General features: G+C 50.6%; 1 protein-coding gene across 1 annotated transcript in view; it reads right to left on the bottom strand.

Moving 5' to 3' along the window:
* GNAI2 (G protein subunit alpha i2) overlaps positions 1–21,836 on the bottom strand; it is a 91,926-nt gene that overhangs the window by 21,088 nt on the left and 49,002 nt on the right. Inside the window, exons 2-4 of the mRNA XM_082266153.1 lie at positions 7,248–7,290; positions 5,321–5,462; positions 480–640 (exon numbers count right to left, since the gene is read on the bottom strand). Of these exons, the coding sequence (XP_082122279.1) occupies positions 480–640; positions 5,321–5,462; positions 7,248–7,290 (346 nt within the window). The remainder of the gene's footprint in view (positions 1–479; positions 641–5,320; positions 5,463–7,247; positions 7,291–21,836) is intronic.

The following is a 21,836-nucleotide window of genomic DNA, read 5'->3' on the forward strand; positions in this document are numbered from 1 at the left end:
TACATACCGAGCCCCAACGCCACTTCTACATACCGAGCCCCAACGCCACCTCTACACAACGAGCCCCAACGCCACCTCTACACAACGAGCCCCAACGCCACCTCTACATACCGAGCCCCAACGCCGCCTCTACATACTGAGCCCCAACGCCACCTCTGCACCCCCAGCCCTTCCGCCACCTCTGCACCCCGAGCCCTTCCGCCACCTCTGCACCCCGAGCCCTTCCGCCACCTCTGCACCCCGAGCCCTTCCAACCGATTATGTACCTGCAAAATTTCTAGCAGCATCAACAGGTATTTTTGAATTTAATAAACAGATTGCTTTCAATGGGATATTTATCAGACTAGAACGAAGAAAACGCTCATTGTTGGGGTTTACATACACCTAAAAATGAGAAATTCCAAACTGTGGGTTGACTCAGACTCCAGGATTCCTCCCATCCTGTATACAATACAATATGAAGGGATGGTGGTACTCACTATGCTGCAGAGTCGTTCAGCTGGTACTCCCGGGAACGGTTGAAGCAGACCTGGACGCCCTGGTCTGCCCACAGCCTGCGAATCACTCCAGCCAAATCATCCGGCAATATCCCCTGCTCCTCCGCCGTGCAGGCCAGTGCAAACAGTTGCCGTGCGTCGTCCTGGAAAGACAGAAGAGCGGGTGAGGGGGGAGAGGACACAAGAAAAGCAGGGGAGGGAGGGAGGGGAGAATGAAGGAGAGCGGGTGAGGGAGGGAGAGGAGAGTGAAGGGGAGCGGGTGAGGGAAGGAGGGGAGAGTGAAGGAGAGCGGGTGAGGGAGGGGAGAGTGAAAGAGCGGGTGAGGGAAGGAGGGGTGAGGGAAGGAGGGGAGAGTGAAAGAGCGGGTGAGGGAAGGAGGGGAGAGTGAAAGAGCGGGTGAGGGAAGGAGGGGAGAGTGAAAGAGCGGGTGAGGGAAGGAGGGCAGAGTGAAAGAGCGGGTGAGGGAAGGAGGGGAGAGTGAAAGAGCGGGTGAGGGAAGGAGGGGAGAGTGAAAGAGCGGGTGAGGGAAGGAGGGGAGAGTGAAAGAGCGGGTGAGGGAGGGGAGGGGAGAGTGAAAGAGAGCGGGTGAGGCAGAAGAGAGTGAAGGAGAGCGGGTGAGGGAGGGGAGGGGAGAGTGAAGGAGAGCGGGTGAGGGAGGGAAGGGGAGAGTGAAAGAGAGGGTGAGGGAGGAGCGAGTGAAAGAGAGCGGGTGAGGGAGAGAGGGGAGAGTGAAAGAGAGCGGGTGAGGGAGAGAGGGGAGAGTGAAAGAGCGGGTGAGGGAGGGGAGAGTGAAAGAGAGCGGGTGAGGGAGGGGAGAGTGAAAGAGCGGGTGAGGGAGGGAGGGGGAGAGTGAAGGAGATAGGGTGAGGGAGGGAGGGGGAGAGTGAAGGAGATAGGGTGAGGGAGGGAGGGGGAGAGTGAAGGAGAGCGGGTGAGGGAGGGAGGGGGAGAGTGAAGGAGAGCGGGTGAGGGGAGGGTGAAAGAGAGCGGGTGAGGGAGGGGAGGGTGAAAGAGAGCGGGTGAGGGAGGGGAGGGGAGAGTGAAAGAGAGCGGGTGAGGGAGGGAGGGGGAGAGTGAAGGAGAGCGGGTGAGGGAGGGAGGGGGAGAGTGAAGGAGAGCGGGTGAGGGAGGGAGGGGGAGAGTGAAGGAGAGCGGGTGAGGGAGGGAGGGGGAGAGTGAAGGAGAGCGGGTGAGGGAGGGAGGGAGGAAGGGAGGGAGGGGAGAGTGAAGGAGAGAGTGGAGAGGCACCAAATCTAAGTTGCATGAGGTCCAGTGTGAAGTTTCCACAGTCAGCGATGATTTGGGGAGCCGTGTCATCTGCTGGTGTTGGTCCACTGTGTTTTATCAAGTCCAAAGTCAGCTCAGCCCTCAAGCAGGAAATTCTAGAGCTTTTAATGCTTTCCTCTGCTGACCAGCTTTATGGAGATGCTGATTTCATTTTCCAGCAGGACTTGGCACCGCCCACACTGCCAAATCTACCAACACCTGGTCACATGATCATGGGATCACTGTGCTTGACTGGCTAGCAAACTCGCCTGACCTAAACCCCATAGAGAATCTGTGGGGTATTGTCAAGAGGAAGATGAGAAACACCAGACCCAACAATGCAGATGAGCTGAAGGCCACTATCAGAGCAACCTGGGCTTCCATAACACCTCAGCAGTGCCACAGGCTGATCGCCTCCATGCCACGCCGCATTGATGCAGTAATTCATGCAAAAGGAGCCCCGACCAAGTACTGAGTGCATCCTATACTGTACATGGACAGACTTCTCACTAAGCCAACATTTCTGTATTAAAAATCCTTTTTATTATTGGTCTTCTGTAATATTCTAATTTTCTGAAATACTGAATTTTGGGGTGTCACTCGCTGTAAGCCATAATCATCAAAATGAAAAAGAAATGCTGGAAATCTATCACTCTGTGTGTAACGCATCTATAGAAAATATAGGAGTTTACCTTGTTGAATTGAATTACTGAAATAAAATAATTTTTTGATGATATTCTAATTTTATGAGATGCTCCTGTATATTTCTATTAGAAGGGTTCTTCCTCTTCACGCTCTTTTAGTGCGTCCCAATCCCGCGTTTTAGCGATCGCACTTTTCCTTGGATACAATTTTCTTTGGTTTAGATACTTTATATCAGTGGCGGGATTCTTTCTATAACATCTGTTGCTTTTTCGGGAACTTTATAACTTTTACACATGAGAGATGCAGAGATCTCATTTATAGTATATATGGTCTTCTGCGATTGGCCAACCTAAAATCCCTCAACAACGAATGGTTGGAAATAGGTTGCTTCAGCGGAGATTGAGAAAACTGCGCAGTTCCTGGAAGCCGACACAGGGAAGGGTTAACGCTGATGCTGGGAGAGAGCGGTTACGAGATCAGAAAGACGCTGCGCTCCCTGCGGGGAGGAGTTTAATGAGGACTCAGCTTAACGAGGGCACCCGACTCCCAGGATCCGCGCTTAATTAGATTATCCAGGCCCCAATGATTGCCTCTCCACCTGCTAATTATCTGCATGATCCACACGGAGCTCAGAGCGCGGCTGTCAGGTGACTCCGGCGCAGCGGTGAACGCGCTCCGACCTGCGTGTGAAGAATAGAAAACTTTTTATGATAGACAAATGAGACGCTCTGCAGACACGGAACAACAGATATTCGCAGCGAATTTCCCCTGTGACCGTTTCTCATTACTCAGTTTCCTGATGAGATAAAACATAGATCTTATCGCAAAAACGGTCGATCTGCCAGCAGCTCATGTCCCCCTTGAACTCCGCCCTTTAATGTTGCTAATGCGAAACACGACTAGGGCATGCTGGAATCTGTAGTTCTACAGCAGCCAAAGAGCTGGCAGGGCATGCTGAGATCTGTAGTTCCACAGCAGCTCAAGAGCTGGCAGGGCATGCTAGGATTTGTATTTCCACAACCGCTGGAGTGCTGGCAAGACATGCTGGGATCTGTAGTTTCACAGCAGCTAAATTGTTGGCAGGGAATGCTGAGGTCTGTAGTTCCACAACAGCTCAAGAGCTGGCAGGGCATGCAAGGATCCACAGTTCCACAATAGTTGAAGTGATGGCAGGGAATGCTGGGATTTGTAGTTCCACAGGAGCTGAACGACTGGGATCTATAGATCCACAGCCCCCGAAGTGCTGCCAGGGCATTCTGGAATTTGTAATCTCACAGCAGCTGAAGAGCGGGCAGGACATGCTGGAATCTGTAGTTCCACAACAGCTGGAGTGCAGGCAGGGCATGCTGGAATCTGTAGTAGAAGAGCTGGTGGGGCATGCTGGGAACTGTAGTTGAGGAGATGGTGGGACATGCTGGGAACTGTAGTAGAGGAGCTGGTGGGGCATGCTGGGATCGGTAGTAGAGGAGCTGGTGGGGCATGCTGGGATCTGTAGTAGAGGAGCTGGTGGGGCATGCTGGGATCGGTAGTAGAGGAGCTGGTGGGACATGCTGGGATCTGTAGTAGAGGAGCTGGTGGGGCATGCTGGGATCTGTAGTAGAGGAGCTGGTGGGGCATGCTGGGATCGGTAGTAGAGGAGCTGGTGGGGCATGCTGGGATCGGTAGTAGAGGAGCTGGTGGGGCATGCTGGGAACTGTAGTTGCGGAGATGGTGGGACATGCTGGGAACTGTAGTAGAGGAGCTGGTGGGGCATGCTGGGATCGGTAGTAGAGGAGCTGGTGGGGCATGCTGGGATCTGTAGTAGAGGAGCTGGTGGGACATGCTGGGATCTGTAGTAGAGGAGCTGGTGGGACATGCTGGGATCTGTAGTAGAGGAGCTGGTGGGACATGCTGGGATCTGTAGTAGAGGAGCTGGTGGGGCATGCTGGGAACTGTAGTAGAGGAGCTGGTGGGGCATGCTGGGATCGGTAGTAGATGAGCTGGTGGGGCATGCTGGGATCTGTAGTAGATGAGCTGGTGGGGCATGCTGGGATCTGTAGTAGATGAGCTGGTGGGGCATGCTGGGATCTGTAGTAGATGAGCTGGTGGGGCATGCTGGGATCTGTAGTAGAGGAGCTGGTGGGGCATGCTGGGATCTGTAGTAGAGGAGCTGGTGGGGCATGCTGGGATCTGTAGTAGAGGAGCTGGTGGGGCATGCTGGGAACTGTAGTAGAGGAGCTGGTGGGGCATGCTGGGAACTGTAGTAGAGGAGCTGGTGGGGCATGCTGGGATCGGTAGTAGATGAGCTGGTGGGGCATGCTGGGATCGGTAGTAGATGAGCTGGTGGGGCATGCTGGGATCTGTAGTAGATGAGCTGGTGGGGCATGCTGGGATCTGTAGTAGATGAGCTGGTGGGGCATGCTGGGATCTGTAGTAGAGGAGCTGGTGGGGCATGCTGGGATCTGTAGTAGATGAGCTGGTGGGGCATGCTGGGATCTGTAGTAGATGAGCTGGTGGGGCATGCTGGGATCGGTAGTAGAGGAGCTGGTGGGGCATGCTGGGATCGGTAGTAGAGGAGCTGGTGGGGCATGCTGGGATCGGTAGTAGAGGAGCTGGTGGGGCATGCTGGGATCGGTAGTAGAGGAGCTGGTGGGGCATGCTGGGATCGGTAGTAGAGGAGCTGGTGGGGCATGCTGGGATCTGTAGTAGAGGAGCTGGTGGGGCACGCTGGGATCTGTAGTAGAGGAGCTGGTGGGGCATGCTGGGATCTGCAGTTCCACAGCAGTTGGAGTCTGAAATACAAGAGCAACTAAAGAGCTAGCAGGGCATGCTGGGACCAGTAGTTCCACAGAACTAGATAGGAGTGCTGGGATCTGTAGTTCGGCAGCCGCAGGTTGTCAATGATAAAAGTATGTAGTGGTGCGATCACTTACTGCTCGGGCTGACTCTCCGAAGTCGATCTTCAGGTTGCCCATGGCTTTGATGATGGCCATGATGGACTGAATGGTGTTGCTGTATACCACGGCGCGGTACTGCCGGCACTCCTCCTCTGAATATCCGTCCTCATGGATAATTCTGGGGGGAAAAGAGAACAGAATGAGCCGCTCGCCCACACCACAAATATTCACAGATCAGAACATACAACAAACATCACAGAATATCCGAGACACTGAGCTCCGCCCACTGCCAGGTGAATGGGGATCCGAGACACTGAGCTCCGCCCACTGCCAGGTGAATGGGGATCCGAGACGCTGAGCTCCGCCCACTGCCAGTTGAATGTGGATCCGAGACGCTGAGCTCCGCCCACTGACTGGTGAATGGGAAGCCGAGACACTGAGCTCCGCCCACTTCCAGGTGAATGGGAAGCCGAGAAGCTGAGCTCCGCCCACTGCCAGGTGAATGGGGATCCGAGACACTGAGCTCCGCCCACTGCCAGGTGAATGGGGATCCGAGACGCTGAGCTCCGCCCACTGCCAGGTGAATGGGGGATCCGAGACGCTGAGCTCCGCCCACTTCCAGGTGAATGGGAAGCCGAGACACTGAGCTCCGCCCACTTCCAGGTGAATGGGAAGCCGAGAAGCTGAGCTCCGCCCACTGCCAGGTGAATGGGGATCCGAGATCAATGGGGGAAATGAAAAGGGGAATCTACGGGTTTGTTATTCTATACATCAGGGGTCTCCAAACTTTTTAAACAAAGGGCCAGGTTACTGTCCTTCAGAGTTTAGGGGGGCTGCACTGTGACCAATGGGAGATGAAAATGTCCCGGCATTAGTGGGATTATACAATGCCCCATCATTGGAGTCAGTGAGAGGAATAGTGTCCCATCACTGGTGTCAGTGGGAGGAATAGTGTCCCATCATTGATGTCAGTGGGAGGAATAGTGTCCCATCATTGATGTCAGTGGGAGGAATAGTGCCCCATCATTGGTGTCAGTGGGAGGAATAGTGTCCCATCATTGATGTCAGTGGGAGGAATAGTGCCCCATCATTGGTGTCAGTGGGAGGAATAGTGTCCCATCATTGGTGTCAGTGGGAGGAATAGTGTCCCATCATTGGTGTCAGTGGGAGGAATAGTGCCCCATCATTGGTGTCAGTGGGAGGAATAGTGCCCCATCATTGGTGTCAGTGGGAGGAATAGTGTCCCATCATTGATGTCAGTGGGAGGAATAGTGCCCCATCATTGGTGTCAGTGGGAGGAATAGTGCCCCATCATTGGTGTCAGTGGGAGGAATAGTGCCCCATCATTGGTGTCAGTGGGAGGAATGCCCCATCATTGGTGTCAGTGGGAGGAATAGTGCCCCATCATTGGTGTCAGTGGGAGGAATAGTGCCCCATCATTGGTGTCAGTGGGAGGAATAGTGTCCCATCATTGATGTCAGTGGGAGGAATAGTGCCCCATCATTGGTGTCAGTGGGAGGAATAGTGCCCCATCATTGGTGTCAGTGGGAGGAATAGTGCCCCATCATTGGTGTCAGTGGGAGGAATGCCCCATCATTGGTGTCAGTGGGAGGAATAGTGTCCCATCATTGGAGTCAGTGGGAGGAAGGGTGCCCCATCATTGGTGTCAGTGGAGATCACTTCTATACATTGTAACCTCTTCAGATTTAATATAATTTATAATGAATTTGTTACGTTTTGGAGACTTTGATATCAGATTTGCATTTCTGGGCTCTATAAACAGATTTTAGTTGGGGGATCCGGAATGGTCGGTGATGGATTGCGGGGGAAGGTCACATGATCTCCTTTCTTTATCTTCTGTGATTGGATGCCGCCGATTGGCCGGTTCACCCGCCGCCAACAGAGCGCAGAGCCAGGAAAAGGACTTCTGTGAGATTACTGTGAGATTAAAGTGGATTATTACTTCATCTGTTTGACGATTGTACTCTTGCCAGACTCGCCCGCACCTGAAGAGAGAAGAGAGAGAAGAGAGATTAGAAGCCGAGCGACGGAAGCTGAACACCCTGACTTACCACTTCTATGGAGGGCTGCCTCCAATTGTCACCCCCACCCCACATGCATCTAAGGTCACGGGGTCACTGATGGACCACCGTGGGGTCCTGGAGCTCATAGATGTCCCCAGAAACCAGCTGACAGTACAGCGACACCAGGACTGAACACTGGAAACGCTCATTTAAAGGGCTCATCCCCCCACTTCTCATAGTGGAGCCTAGTGGGAGGAGTCATCCACTGATTTCTTATAGCTCTACGAGACTCCAGGAGCAAAAATCTTCCTGCCAATGTCCTGGCTCACCGCGGGGTAGTCTTACTTCTCTCGCTTAATTTCTCCAGAATCTATGGAGAGTGTTTTATAGACATAAACCCTCATGGATTGAGTGTGAAGTGCAGCTCCATCCCCCTCCCCCTTGCATGACAGGTACATATAAACTCAATGTGAACCCGATTACCAAATTCTGCTACAACCATTACCAGGCTAATATTTGAAAAGTCATTTTTAAATCTTTAAGCAGTTTTTAATAAAACAATCCCTATGGATCCTGCCATGGAGGTCTTTGTTCAGCCACTTCCTGTTATAGGGTGACAACGCTCTGCCCGTCTCCCATCTTGCTCCTGCGTTGTCACCGTGTCATACTTGTTCAGGCACTTCCTGTCTCAGTGTGACAACGCTCTGTCCCAATTTTGCTCCTGCGTGGTCACCCTGTCATCCTTGTTCTAGCACTTCCTGTTATAGGGTGACAACATTCTATCCCTTTTCCCTAATTGTGCTTCTGTGAGGTCACCCTGTCATCCTTGTTCAGGCACTTCCTGTCTCAGGGTGACAACACTGTATCCCTGTCTTCCAATTGTGCTCCTGCATTGTCACCCTGTCATCTTTGTTCAGGCACTTCCTGTCTCAGGGTGACAACACTGTATCCCTGTCTTCCAACTGTGCTCCTGAATGGTCACCCTGTCATCCTTGTTCAGGCTTCTCCTGTTATCGGGTGACAACGCTCTGCCCATCTCCCAATTGTGTTCCTGCATTATCACCCTGTCATCCTTGTTCAGGCAATTCCTGTTATAGGGTGACAACGCTATGTCCCCGTCTCCCAATTGTGCTCCTGTGTTGTCACCCTGTCATCCTTGTTGAGGCTCTTCTTGTTATAGGGTGACAACGTTCTGCCCGTCTCCCAACTGGGCTCCTGAGTGGTTACCCTATCATCCTTGTTCAGGCACTTCCTGTCTCAGGGTGACAACGCTGTATCCCTGTCTTCCAACTGTGCTCCTGCATTGTCACCCTGTCATCCTTGTTCAGGCACTTCCTGTTATAGGGTGACCACGCTCTGTCTTTGTCTCCCAATTGTGCTCGGGTGTTGTCGTCCGGTCACATGTGCTTCTAAGTAGGACCCTACACATCAATTGTTGTCACAATTAAGTTAAAGTGACCATCGCTGGACTGCATGTAGGCAGGAAGTGGCTGAAAAGAGGCCGCAGGAGATCAGCAGCACTGAGATTTAACAAAGAATGAAATAACAGGAAGAGAACATTTATGTAGTAGTAAAAATGACAAATGTCGGTACATGGAGGAATATAATCCTCATCCAGTTCAGGTGTACAACTACTGCAATTTCTTGCACAAGACTAGAAAACTGCCCCTCCCAGCCCCCACCCGCTCCCTGGGGTGCCTCAGTGCCTGCCCCGTGCCAAGCCTGGGGGGGGGGGGGGGGGGGGCAGCCAAGTGTGAAGATATCAAAGGATTTAAGAGAAATATGTGATGAGACGCGGGGAGCAAAGGTCCCTCTCCTCCAGGAGGGGGGGGGGGGATGGATGGTGGATTAATCTAAGTCAGCTGACTGTCTAAAAGATCAGAATTACTGGTAAAAAACAGTCTGAGCGCACCTCACACCTCACGCCTCTCATGATCCCGCAACAGAGGGGATTTATAGCACAACTGCAGCCAAATAATACAACACCACCAACTACCGCTGCAACAATAACCTTCAATCCCCCTGCAGTACTAACATCTGCCACTAGATGGCCAGAATCATTTAACTTGCTTCCTCTGAGCACAAGTTCTGCCCTCAGCCTGCAATAGGAGAAGCAGTACCGCTCTGCTCTCTCCTCCTATCAGCATGCTTCTGGTCAGCACATGAACTGATTGGCTCCTTGTACTGCTTCTTGCACTCAGTCTGAGCTCTGCTGTACAGAGGTGGATAGCAGGTCACACGGCCTGCAATTAAAATATCCACTTGCCCACCGCAGTATGTATAGATACATTGTGCTTTACAAGTGGTGTACCGGGGTGATGATGCAGCTACGCCAGATTTTTTATTTTATTTTTTTAGCCGGTGATTCTCTTTCATGAAAGCGGACAGAGCCGCTAATTAGCTGCTGGATTACTTTCAAAAGCAGAAGGAGGGGTTGTCGGTCTATCCTGCTGGACGTCATATGATAGCCAGTCAGGATAGTGCAATCACTTGCTGCCATAATTTTGCTGAATGGCGGGCGGGAAGTGGTTAATGCCTAAACCGCTGGCAACAAAAGTGAGTACACCCCTAAGTAAAAATGTCCAAATTGGGTCCAGTTAGCAATTTTCCCTCCCCCAAGTCACGTGACTCGTTAGTGTTACAAGGTCTCAGGTGTGAATGGGGGGCAGGTGTGTTAAATTTGGTGTTATCGCTCTCACTCTCTCATACTGGTCACTGGAAATTCAACATGGCACCTCATGGCAAAGAACTCTCCGAGGATCTGAAAAAAAGAATTGTTGCTCTACATAAATATGGCCTAGGCTATAAGAAGATTGCCAAGACCCTGAAACTGAGCTGCAGCATGGTGGCCAAGACCATACAGCGGTTTAACAGGACAGGTTCAACTCAGAACAGGCCTCACCATGGTCCACCAAAGAAGTTGAGTGCCTGTGCTCAGCGTCATATCTAGAGGTTGTCTTTGGGAAATAGACGTACGAGTGCTGCCAGCATTGCTGCAGAGGTTGAAGGGGTGGGGGGGTCAGCCTGTCAGTGCTCAGACCATACGCCGCACACTGCATCAAATTGGTCTGCATGGCTGTCATCCCAGAATGAAGCCTCTTCTAAAGATGATGCACAAGAAAGCCCACAAACAGTTTGCTGAAGACAAGCAGACTAAGGACATGGATTACTGGAACCATCTCCTGTGCTCTGATGAGACCAAGATAAACTTATTTGGTTCAGATGGTGTCAGGCGTGTGTGGGGGCAACCAGGTGAGGAGTACAAAGACAAGTGTGTCTTCCTACAGTCAAGCATGGTGGTGGGAGTGTCATGGTCTGGGGCTGCATGAGTGCTGCTGGCACTGGGGAGCTACAGTTCATTGAGGGAACCATGAATGCCAACATGTACTGTGACATACTGAAGCAGAGCATGATCCCCTCCCTTCAGAGACTGGACCACAGTGCAGTATTCCAACATGATAACGACCCCAAACACCTCCAAGATGACCACTGCCTTGCTAAAGAAGCTGAGGGTAAAGGTGATGGACTGGCCAAGCATGTCTCCAGACCTAAACCCTATTGAGCATCTGTGGGGCATCCTCAAACAGAAGGTGGAGGAGCACAAGGTCTCTAACATCCACCAGCTCTGTGATGTCATCATGGAGGAGGGGAAGAGGACTCCAGTGGCAACCTGTGAAGCTCTGGTGAACTCCATGCCCAAGAGGGTTAAGGCAGTGCTGGAAAATAATGGTGGCCACACAAAATATTGTCACTTAGGGGTGTACTCACTTTTGTTGCCAGCGGTTTAGACATTAATGGCTGTGTGTTGAGTTATTTTGAGGGGACAGTAAATTTACACTGTTATACAAGCTGTACACTCACTACTTTACATTGTAGCAAAGTGTCATTTCTTCAGTGTTGTCACATGAAAAGATAGAATAAAATATTTACAAAAATGTGAGGGGTGTACTTACTTTGTGAGATTGTGTGTGTATATATATATATATATATATATATATACACACACACACACACACACACACAATATGGGGGTTCTAAGTAATTCTGTAGCAAAAAACAAACTGTAAATAGAAAGTGTGAGAAGGCGGCGGGGGGGGGGGGGGGGTCTGGAAGGGAAGAACATGGAATGATGGAGCTCCATGGATTTCTGTCTCTTCTATCTTCCCGGAGTTCAGCTTTAAAGTAGGCGGGATCAGACCGGTGACCCCCAACCCAGTGATAGAGAACAGAAGGAGACGGCCCCCCCGTGTCACTGGTTCTGTACAGTGACAGTCCCATACACCCCCCTCCTGTCCCCAGTACAATAACACCTCTGTCCTCGAACATTGTACCAACAGCGCCAGAACCGTCCAATCAGAATGCACCGCCCACATCCTTCAAAGAGGAAGTTTAATCTGCTTATATTGTGCCTTTCCTGGTTCCTCCCCTCCCCCGTCATTAACATAACGACATTTTTTAAATTAAAAAAAAATTATTACGCGTCTCACCAGAGTCCCAATGGCATCACTGGCTCTCTGTGCTTCTCTATGCGATGCAGGGAGATCACGGCTGGTGGGAGGAGCCTGTACACAGCAGTACTTCTCTCAAGAGCCCTGATGCAGGCAGTAGGAGGAGTTATGCAAATATCAAACCACCTTGATGGGTGGGGTCAGTTTGGAGTGGGCGTTCCTAGGCAGGCTGTATTTCCATAGGTGACGCCCACATGTGAGGCTGAGTCAGTCCAGTGTAACCTGTTGGGTGTTTTTACTCCCCATGATGAAGCCGCTGGGGGAGGAGGAGGAGGGAGAGGGGGTGGGGCTTGACCGCCCACCTATGGGCTTCCATGGATGAAGGACACACCAAACAGAACCATGGAGTGAGAGGCTGCAGGCCCGCCCAGGGGCACTGAGAAAACCCTGCTGAGTCCGGCTCTGATACATTATAACAATGAATCATTTATGGTGCAGGAAGATTTATTTTATGGTTGCAATGTTTCCTGTAATGAAGTAACCTGCGATTTCATAACGGGGGAGGAGAACGATCGCTAATTCAGAGGAGCAAACGAGGTCATCAGATGGACACGGCGTGCCACCATAGGCGACCTCCAGAGTCACAGGACACTGACAATGCCTTCCTCTGCTTTCTCTCCGGAAGGACAGCGCCATCATTGTTCAGGCATCATCCAGGGTCACCATCTACTTACTGGACTGAGACGCCGGCTCAATAACTTCTTGTGCAGTTCTCAGCTGTGTTCACAAATGTCTGACACAGATCAGCCCCCTGCTGCAGCCACGCACCTTGTGACTTGCTACACAGTTACAATGTACAGTCTGATCTCTGGGGGAGGGGAGACTGAGGAAATGACTCCTCCTCCTTCTACAAAGTTACAATGCACAGTCTGATCACTGGGGGGAGGGGAGACTGAGGAAATGCTTCCTCCTGCCTGCAGCAGACTGATGACATCATCTAAGCCTAGGCGGAGTCACTGAGTGGATCTCAGGGCCGGCTCTCTAATGATAGAAGATGGGGAGTGTCGGAGGAATGACCCCGTTGATGTATATGGTGACAGGTCAGGGATGGATTCATGGAGATTGGGGGAAGGTCAGTGACCGGTCCTCATGAAGTGAAGCCGATTGGTTGGATTTTATTCGGGGACTCCTATGACCCCCCCCCCCATGCTGCGGCAGAGCGTCTCAGTAGCAGATAAGACGCGTTAATCTGATCTCCTGTAAACGTCTCAGCTGGTTATCCTCGGCTATGATCTCCCCTCATCCAATAAGCGGATTGGCACGGAGGCCGCAGGTGACCGGGAGAAGCGGCATGCCAGCTCATGCAGATCGGAGGCGGTGCGCCCCTTTAATAATGCGCCGTCATAGACACGCTCCTATCACATGACAGAACACCAGAACTCCCAATTATGTCTGTCTGTGTTGTAAAGAGGGGGGGTAGGGAGAGAGCGAGAGATGGGGGGGAGAGAAGAGAGCGAGATATGGGGGGGGGGGGGGAGAGAAGAGAGCGAGATATGGGGGGGGGGGGAGAGAAGAGAGAGCGAGATATGGGGGGGGGGGAGAAGAGAGAGAGAGAAATGGGGGGGAGAGAGAGAGAGAGAGAAATGGGGGGGAGAGAGAGAGAGAGAGAAATGGGGGGGAGAGAGAGAGAGAGAGAAATGGGGGGGAGAGAGAGAGAGAGAGAAATGGGGGGAGAGAGAGAGAAATGGGGGAGAGAGAGAGAAATGGGGGGGAGAGAGAGAAATGGGGGGGAGAGAGAGAAATGGGGGGAGAGAGAGAAATGGGGGGGAGAGAGAGAAATGGGGGGGAGAGAGAGAAATGGGGGGGAGAGAGAGAAATGGGGGGGAGAGAGAGAAATGGGGGGAGAGAGAGAGAGAGAGAGAGAGAAATGGGGGGGGGGGAGAGAGAGAGAGAAATGGGGGGGAGAGAGAGAGAGAGAGAAATGGGGGGGGGGAGAGAGAGAGAGAGAAATGGGGGGGAGAGAGAGAGAGAGAGAGAGAGAGAGAAATGGAGGGGGGGGGAGAGAGAAATGGGGGGGGGGAGAGAGAGAGAAATGGGGGGGAGAGAGAGAAATGGGGAGAGAGAGAAATGGGGAGAGAGAGAGAGAAAGAAATGGGGGGGGGAGAGAGAGAGAGAGAGAGAGAGAAATGGGGGGGAGAAAGAGAAATGGGGGGAGAGAGAGAGAGAGAGAGAGAGAGAGAGAGAGAGAAATGGGGGGGGGAGAGAGAGAGAGAGAGAGAGAGAGAGAGAGAGAGAGAGAAATGGGGGGGGGGAGAGAGAGAGAGAGAAATGGGGGGGGGGGAGAGAAATGGGGAGAGAGAGAAATGGGGGGGGGGGAGAGAAATGGGGAGAGAGAGAAATGGGGAGGGGGGAGAGAAATGGGGAGAGAGAGAAATGGGGAGAGAGAGAAATGGGGAGAGAGAGAAATGGGGAGAGAGAGAAATGGGGAGAGAGAGAAATGGGGAGAGAGAGAAATGGGGAGAGAGAGAAATGGGGAGAGAGAGAAATGGGGAGAGAGAGAAATGGGGAGAGAGAGAAATGGGGAGAGAGAGAAATGGGGAGAGAGAGAAATGGGGAGAGAGAGAAATGGGGAGAGAGAGAAATGGGGGGAGAGAGAAATGGGGGGATGAAGAGAGAGACAGGGATGGAGAGGAGGCTCCATTGACTATAATGAAAGTATTTGTTATAGTCGTGGTTATTTTTAGCATAATAATAATAATAATAATAAATAATAATTAGGACTTTATGGAGTGAAAAGAAAGGCGGACATTTCCATGATTTCCCGGGACGGTGTCGGACATTCCTGGCCTGTCAGTCACACAATAATAAACCTATGAAGTTTTTGTATCTATATTTTTGGAATTGGACGGATTCCTCCTAATGGTAGACTCCGCCCCCTCCGCTGTCAGTAATAAATGGAAGGATTTTGGCGCAGGCGGTGGCGGTGGGATCTTGGAGCCGGCGATAGCGGTGGGATTGTGGCGCAGGCGGTGGGATTTTGGTGAAGATCTCAGACATTAGAGATGAATTCTGCAGAAGTGGATTCCACTCGGAGTTCCTCTTTTCATCTGATAAATCTTTTCTTCAAAGTGAACTCGGATTTGTTAGTCAAAGGAGCCGTGACGTGACCCCCCCCCCTCCACCCCCCCCCCTTCCTGTCAGTAGTGTGGGGGAGGGGAGCTCACAGAATGGGGTGTCTGGTAGATTGCTGCTAGATGGAACGGTTGCATTGTGTGTTGGTGGCAGAGCGGGGGGCTCCTATCACCCCCCATCCATGGTGGGCCGCGGAGGGTTACAGCTGTGATGCAGCTCAGTTCCTCTTCTGAGAAGTGTGCAGAATGTACAGAGACAGGAAGCTTCCCTCTTCCTGAGCCGCACCCAGAACCACACACTCCATGCATCAATGGTAATCAGCTGACCCAGCCAAGCGTGTCCACCGGAGGACGCCATACCGCCCCGTACACCCAATCTGAACCCAACAACCATCACATTCCATCCCACCAATCCGGACATGTAGTGGCTACATTTGTTTCCTTTTTTCTAGTTTATTTTACTTTATTGCTGCCTGTAATAAACTTCCTGTTGTAGGGTGACAACACTCACTGTACTGTTATCTATGGAGGAGCAGCGTTGTCACCCTAGGACTACAGGACACCCCCTCCTGCCTTTGTGTACGGCTAAGCTAGAGAAGACTATCAATGTCCCAGAAAGGACAGTTCTGTGATGGGGTAACATTTCAGGGCCTCATCCCCCCTATACAGACAAAACAAAAAAAAGAGCCCCTGTCTACGTGACACCACCATCATACCCCCCCTCCACCCCCATCCTTCTGACAAACACCGCTGGGTGTTGAATAAACAGTTTATGGTGTGGAGACGCCAGGCTCCCCCGGCAGTGATTTATCCGGCAGGGTGGTAGTCGTGTTTACAGTGCACCCGGCCTGTGTCTCCGGGACGCACAATTTTGTTTAGGAGCAGAAAACCCCCAATGTGCCGTCCTAAAGGGGCGAGATTTACTGCAAACACCCAACCGGTGACCCCAAGAGAGGGGTAAAACAGCCAGGTTCAGCGGGCTCCAAAAACTGGCCTTTACACACAATGCAGTTCTACCTGCGGCTGTTGGTTCAGGTACAGCAATGTGCAAAACAGGTTCACTTTAAGCATCCTTTCTACGAACACTTACTGTAGTGGTCCTCAACCCTGGCCTACAGGGCCCACTAACAGGCCAGATTTTAGGTATTACCTTGGAGAGATGCAGACTAGAGTAATGCAATCACTGAGCAGCAAATGATATCACCTGGGATGTATTTCAGTTCTCTTGCAAACCTGGCCTGTTAGTGGGCCCTGAGGACCAGGGTTGAGGACCACTGCTTTAGGAGACCTACATACCCCTCTATCAACTGCCTCTCTGCCGCAGCCTAACAGATGTAGAGGAAAAGGGAACGGATTGGTGATGTGATTAATTAACATCAGCTAAACCCATTTGGGCTCACTGCAACTGGCACAGCAGCCGGTAAGATTACGGAAAATTGTGGGGCGTGTTCTTTAATTTAGTCGAACGAGCAGAATTTGGTTGTGTCATAGAGACCTTCCTGGTGCCAAGTTCCTCAGACTGGCGAGGGTATAAGAGGACTGTCCAACAGAACTGCAGGCCTTGAGCTTCAGCCAGGTCATACGAGAACTGCTCACTGGACCTGCAGGTTGCACGATGACCGCCACCAGAAGCACAGGCCCTGAGCTCCACCTACCAGACCTGCAGGTTGCACGATGACCGCCGCCAGAAGCACAGGCCCTGAGCTCCACCTACTGGACCTGCAGGTTGCACGATGACCGCCGCCAGAAGCACAGGCCCTGAGCTCCACCTACCAGACCTACAGGTTGCACGATGACCGCCGCCAGAAGCACACGCCCTGAGCTCCACCTACTGGACCTGCAGGTTGCACGATGACCGCCGCCAGAAGCACAGGCCCTGAGCTCCACCTACTGGACCTACAGGTTGCACGATGACCGCCGCCAGAAGCACACGCCCTGAGCTCCACCTACTGGACCTGCAGGTTGCACGATGACCGCCACCAGAAGCACAGGCCCTGAGCTCCACCTACTGGACCTGCAGGTTGCACGATGACCGCCGCCAGAAACACAGGCCCTGAGCTCCACCTACTGGACCTGCAGGTTGTCCAACAACTGGCCACCACACCATACAACTGTCTATCAGACTTGTTAGCTGTAGAATGACCATCCACCAGGCCTGCAAGCGTTGTGAGAACCATCTAAAAGGCCTGCAGGCTATACAACAAATACCTACGAGACCTGCAGGTTGTCCGAAAACTGACCACCACACCATACAACTGTCCATCAGACTTGTTGGCTGTAGAATGACCGTCCACCAGGCCTAAAAGCAATATGTGAACCATCTAAAAGGCCTACAGGCTATACAACAAATACCGACTGGACCTGCAGGCATTGAGCTTCATCCAATAGACCTACAAACCAAATAACCATACAACCCCTGTCCACCAGACTGTACAACATATTTCCACCAGACCTTTAGGCGGTATGCTGATGGTCTACCAGATTTGCAGTCTGTACATCAACCATCAAGCAGACCATACAATGACCATTAAGCAGACTTAGAGGCTGTACGCTGATGGCCCACCAGATTTGCAGTCCGTACACCATTTACTACAGCTCTAGTTTTCAGATCTGCAATGACATTCGACAAACACCAGGCCGTATGACGATCATCCACGAGACCTACAGGCTGTACACTGATGGCCCACCAGATCTACAAGCCATACACCAACAATCAACCAGACCTGCAGGCCATACGATGATCATGCTACAGACCTGCAGGCCATGCGATGACCATGCTACAGACCTGCAGGCCACAAACTCCATCCACCATAGGTATCAGCCATCACCATATATTATAGAGCTGCACAATCCTCCAACACACAATCCGATAGCTGCCTGCTCTGAGGTTGCCGATATGCACAAACCTAGATGAAATCTGCACACCTCCAACAATATGATGTAGAAGAGACTGTACTCAGACCGGAGAAGATCTCAGAATAAAGTACAATGAACAATCATATATGTAATGCGTGACTCCAAAAACATGAAAGTCGTAAAAAGATACAATTTATCTGATCTACAACAATAGGACATACCAAAATAATACAAGAGATGACGGATAGGAGAAGACCATGAGCCTCGGAGGGTGCAAGACGCCCCATGGAGGATCTTACATCCCGAAATGTATATATAGGCCAGTGATGGAGAACCTTGGCACCCCAGATGTTTTGGAACTACATTTCCCAACATGCTCATGCACTTTTCAGTATCGTTGAGCATCATGGGAAATGTCGTTCCAAAACATCTGGGGTGCCAAGGTTCCCCATCACTGCCCTAGGACTTCCATGTGCCTGGAATTCCAGGTCACATATTTGACTTAAAGCACTGAATTCCAACCGAAATTGGAAGTACAAGCTACGCTTTCCCCAAGGAGGACCTTTAATTAGGAGATCCTGTACCCCAGTGGTCCTCAACCCTGGCCTACAGGGCCCACTAACAGGCCAGATTTTCAAGATAACTGAAATACATCCCAGGTGATATTTGCTGCTCAGTGACTGCAGTACTCTAGTCTGCATCTCCCCAAGGTAATACCTAAAATCTGGCCTGTTAGTAGGCCCTGTAGGCCAGGGTTGAGGACCACTGCTGTACCCCACAATGTATATCTATGACACCCCAGTTTTTTTTTTTTTTTTACCACCCCCTCTCCCGGTGTTACCTATTCTAACGTTCTGAGAAGGTGCACAAGATACGATCTCAGACTACAAAGAATATTTCACACTTTTGTCTTCCTGGGCGGGTGGGGCAGTTTCAGAATTCGTCAGTAGAAGATAAAGTGTGAAGTGAAGGCGGTTCCACCAATAACCGGCAGCCGCATCGGGGGATTACCGACTTACTGATCCCAGATATCGTCCTATAAACTATACAGATAATAAAGTGGAGCTCTGGCCAAAGAAGAAACCAATTAGAAAGCCGCTAGATACGCTCTTTGTTTTCTCTGGATCCCCCCCCCCTCCTCATCAACATTTCCACTAAATACCTTCATTTTATACCCAGTGATGTCATCACAGGCAGGGCAGGGGGATCTGATATTTCTACCTTTCACTTACAAAAGTCTCCTCCCCACCCCCACTCTGCGACCGGGCAATAAATGGATAAGCAACACACTGATAAGGTCATCTCTCTGCTCTCTTCTTCTCTCAGCATGCTCCTTACACTGCAGCACAGCTGATTGGCTCCATGTGCTGCTTCTCCCTCCCCCCAGTCTGAGCTCTGCTGTACAGAAGACTACAAGGGGCTAATTGCCAAGCCTAATTTAAGTACCTGCTTGTATTTAAAGTGGCCTTCACCTAATAACACGTTATTCGCACCTGGCTCCACCCAGCAAGAATGACGAGTGCCACCGGATTCCACGCATGTGCAGATGTGCCGCAGGGCTACAGAATCCGGCACAGACCTGCAGCACATCAGCGCACGCAAAGGGGATTTTCCAACGCATGTGCAGAGGCCGTAGGTACAGAGGTCCAAGATTTCATAGTGTCTGCGCATGCATGGGAAACTCCCGAATGTGAGAAGACGTGAGCGCCAAACGCCGGGCGGAGCCCGCTGGCACAACTGTGAACGCACCGGATTTTCTAAGATGGCGGCGAGGGGCCACATTACAGAGTGATTAACCATTAATGAGGTTTTATATTTATTTGAAGTTCAGCCTTTTGGTTTTTTATATATATATACTTAAGTAGAACTGTAGGCAAAACCATTTTATTTATTTTATTAAAGTAAAACCATAAACAAAACCTATTTTAATTTTTTTTTTCCTTAAAATAGATCTATAGGCAAAACTATTTTTATTTATTTCGGAATAGAGTAAGGGAGGGGTTATAACCCGGTTAGATTTTATTTTTCCCACCATCTGTGTCTCGTTTCAGAGATTTCCTTTCACTTCCTGTTCCATAGCCAAAACAGGAAGTGAGAGAAAATCTCTGCAGATTAAGGGAATCCTTAATCCACCAGAATTAGTGTCCCCCATTAGAATATTTCCCCTCTATTCCTGTTCTGATGACAATCGTAAATTTGGGATTTTCTTCATTTTCACTTTTTATGATAATGGTAAGCAGGCAAATAAGAGAGGGAGAATCTCCCTAACGGGGACACAGACAGCAATAAAAACTGACAGGGGGTCGAATCTCTCTCCACTCCATCCAAAACAAAAGAAAAAGCTTTGCCTTTCATTGTACTTTAAAGGTGGAAAGTTAGAGATGCGTTCCAGCAATGTCAGACCGACTCGTACTGCACAACATCGGACACGAGCGTCCAGATCAGAGTTCAGAACGTAGTTTATAGCGAATCTTCATCACATCTGAGCACCACAATCCAAAAATGCCATTTCATTCATTTTTATTATTGAAAGAAAACTCCCCCCATCCATCCCCTCCATCCATCCACATCTCCATCCTTCTATGTATCCATCCATCAAAGTCTCCATCCATCCATCCATCCATCCATGTCAACATCCATCCATCAATCCATCCATCCATGTCAACATCCATCAATGCATCCATGCCAACATCCATCCATCCATCCATCCATGTCAACATCAATCCATCCATGTCTCCATCCATCCATGTCAACATCCATCAATCCATCCATCCATGTCAACATCCATCAATCCATCCATCCACGTCTCCATCCATCAATCCATCCATCCACGTCTCCATCCATCAATCCATCCATCCATGTCTCCATCCATCAATCCATCCTTGTCTCCATCCATCAATCCATCCTTGTCTCCATCCATCAATCCATCCTTGTCTCCATCCATCAATCCATCCTTGTCTCCATCCATCAATCCATCCTTGTCTCCATCCATCAATCCATCCTTGTCTCCATCCATCAATCCATCCTTGTCTCCATCCATCAATCCATCCTTGTCTCCATCCATCAATCCATCCTTGTCTCCATCCATCAATCCATCCTTGTCTCCATCCATCAATCCATCCTTGTCTCCATCCATCAATCCATCCTTGTCTCCATCCATCAATCCATCCTTGTCTCCATCCATCAATCCATCCTTGTCTCCATCCATCAATCCATCCTTGTCTCCATCCATCAATCCATCCTTGTCTCCATCCATCAATCCATCCTTGTCTCCATCCATCAATCCATCCTTGTCTCCATCCATCAATCCATCCTTGTCTCCATCCATCAATCCATCCTTGTCTCCATCCATCAATCCATCCTTGTCTCCATCCATCAATCCATCCTTGTCTCCATCCATCAATCCATCCTTGTCTCCATCCATCAATCCATCCTTGTCTCCATCCATCAATCCATCCTTGTCTCAGCCTTTTTTCAGTCGAGGCACACCACCAAATTATGTACAGTCTCAAGGCACCCTTTAAAATTATGGACAGCCTTGAGGCACCCCATCCTAAAATGTAAAAACTATTCTAATAGTTTTACATAATGCAGCAACATCCACACACGTAGGACGCCCAATATTAGAGGTACAAGTTGGTACTGACTAGTATTCCAAGGTTTCTCTTTTTCCTCAGTTTTTCTCCCATCGCTCAGCTGTGACCCCAAAACATATGGAGAGAAGCAGGGGAGGGTTAAAAGCATGCTATGCAGGCAACCAACATCCTCCTTATCAACTGATGATATCATTTGTCGTTAGTTTGGCAGCTAGAAGGTCGTAGTGGTGCACAAGGAAAACCTGTGACTATGTGTAAACTAAAAAGCAGGCTTCATCCACCCGCTGCCTTGTATACACTTTTTTGGGAAATTTTTAGGACATTTTGCCGAGGCATTGGTAAGGAAACCTCAAAGCACACCAAGGTGCCTGGGCACTCAGGTTGAAAAAGGCTTCATTAACCCATCCATGTCTCAATCTATCAATCCATCCATCCACGTCTCCGCCCAACAACCCATCCATCCACGTCTCCGCCCAACAACCCATCCACGTCTCCGC

Source organism: Pelophylax lessonae, assembly GCF_965119305.1.
Source record: "Pelophylax lessonae genome assembly, chromosome: 8".
In the NCBI taxonomy this organism is placed as follows: domain Eukaryota; kingdom Metazoa; phylum Chordata; class Amphibia; order Anura; family Ranidae; genus Pelophylax; species Pelophylax lessonae.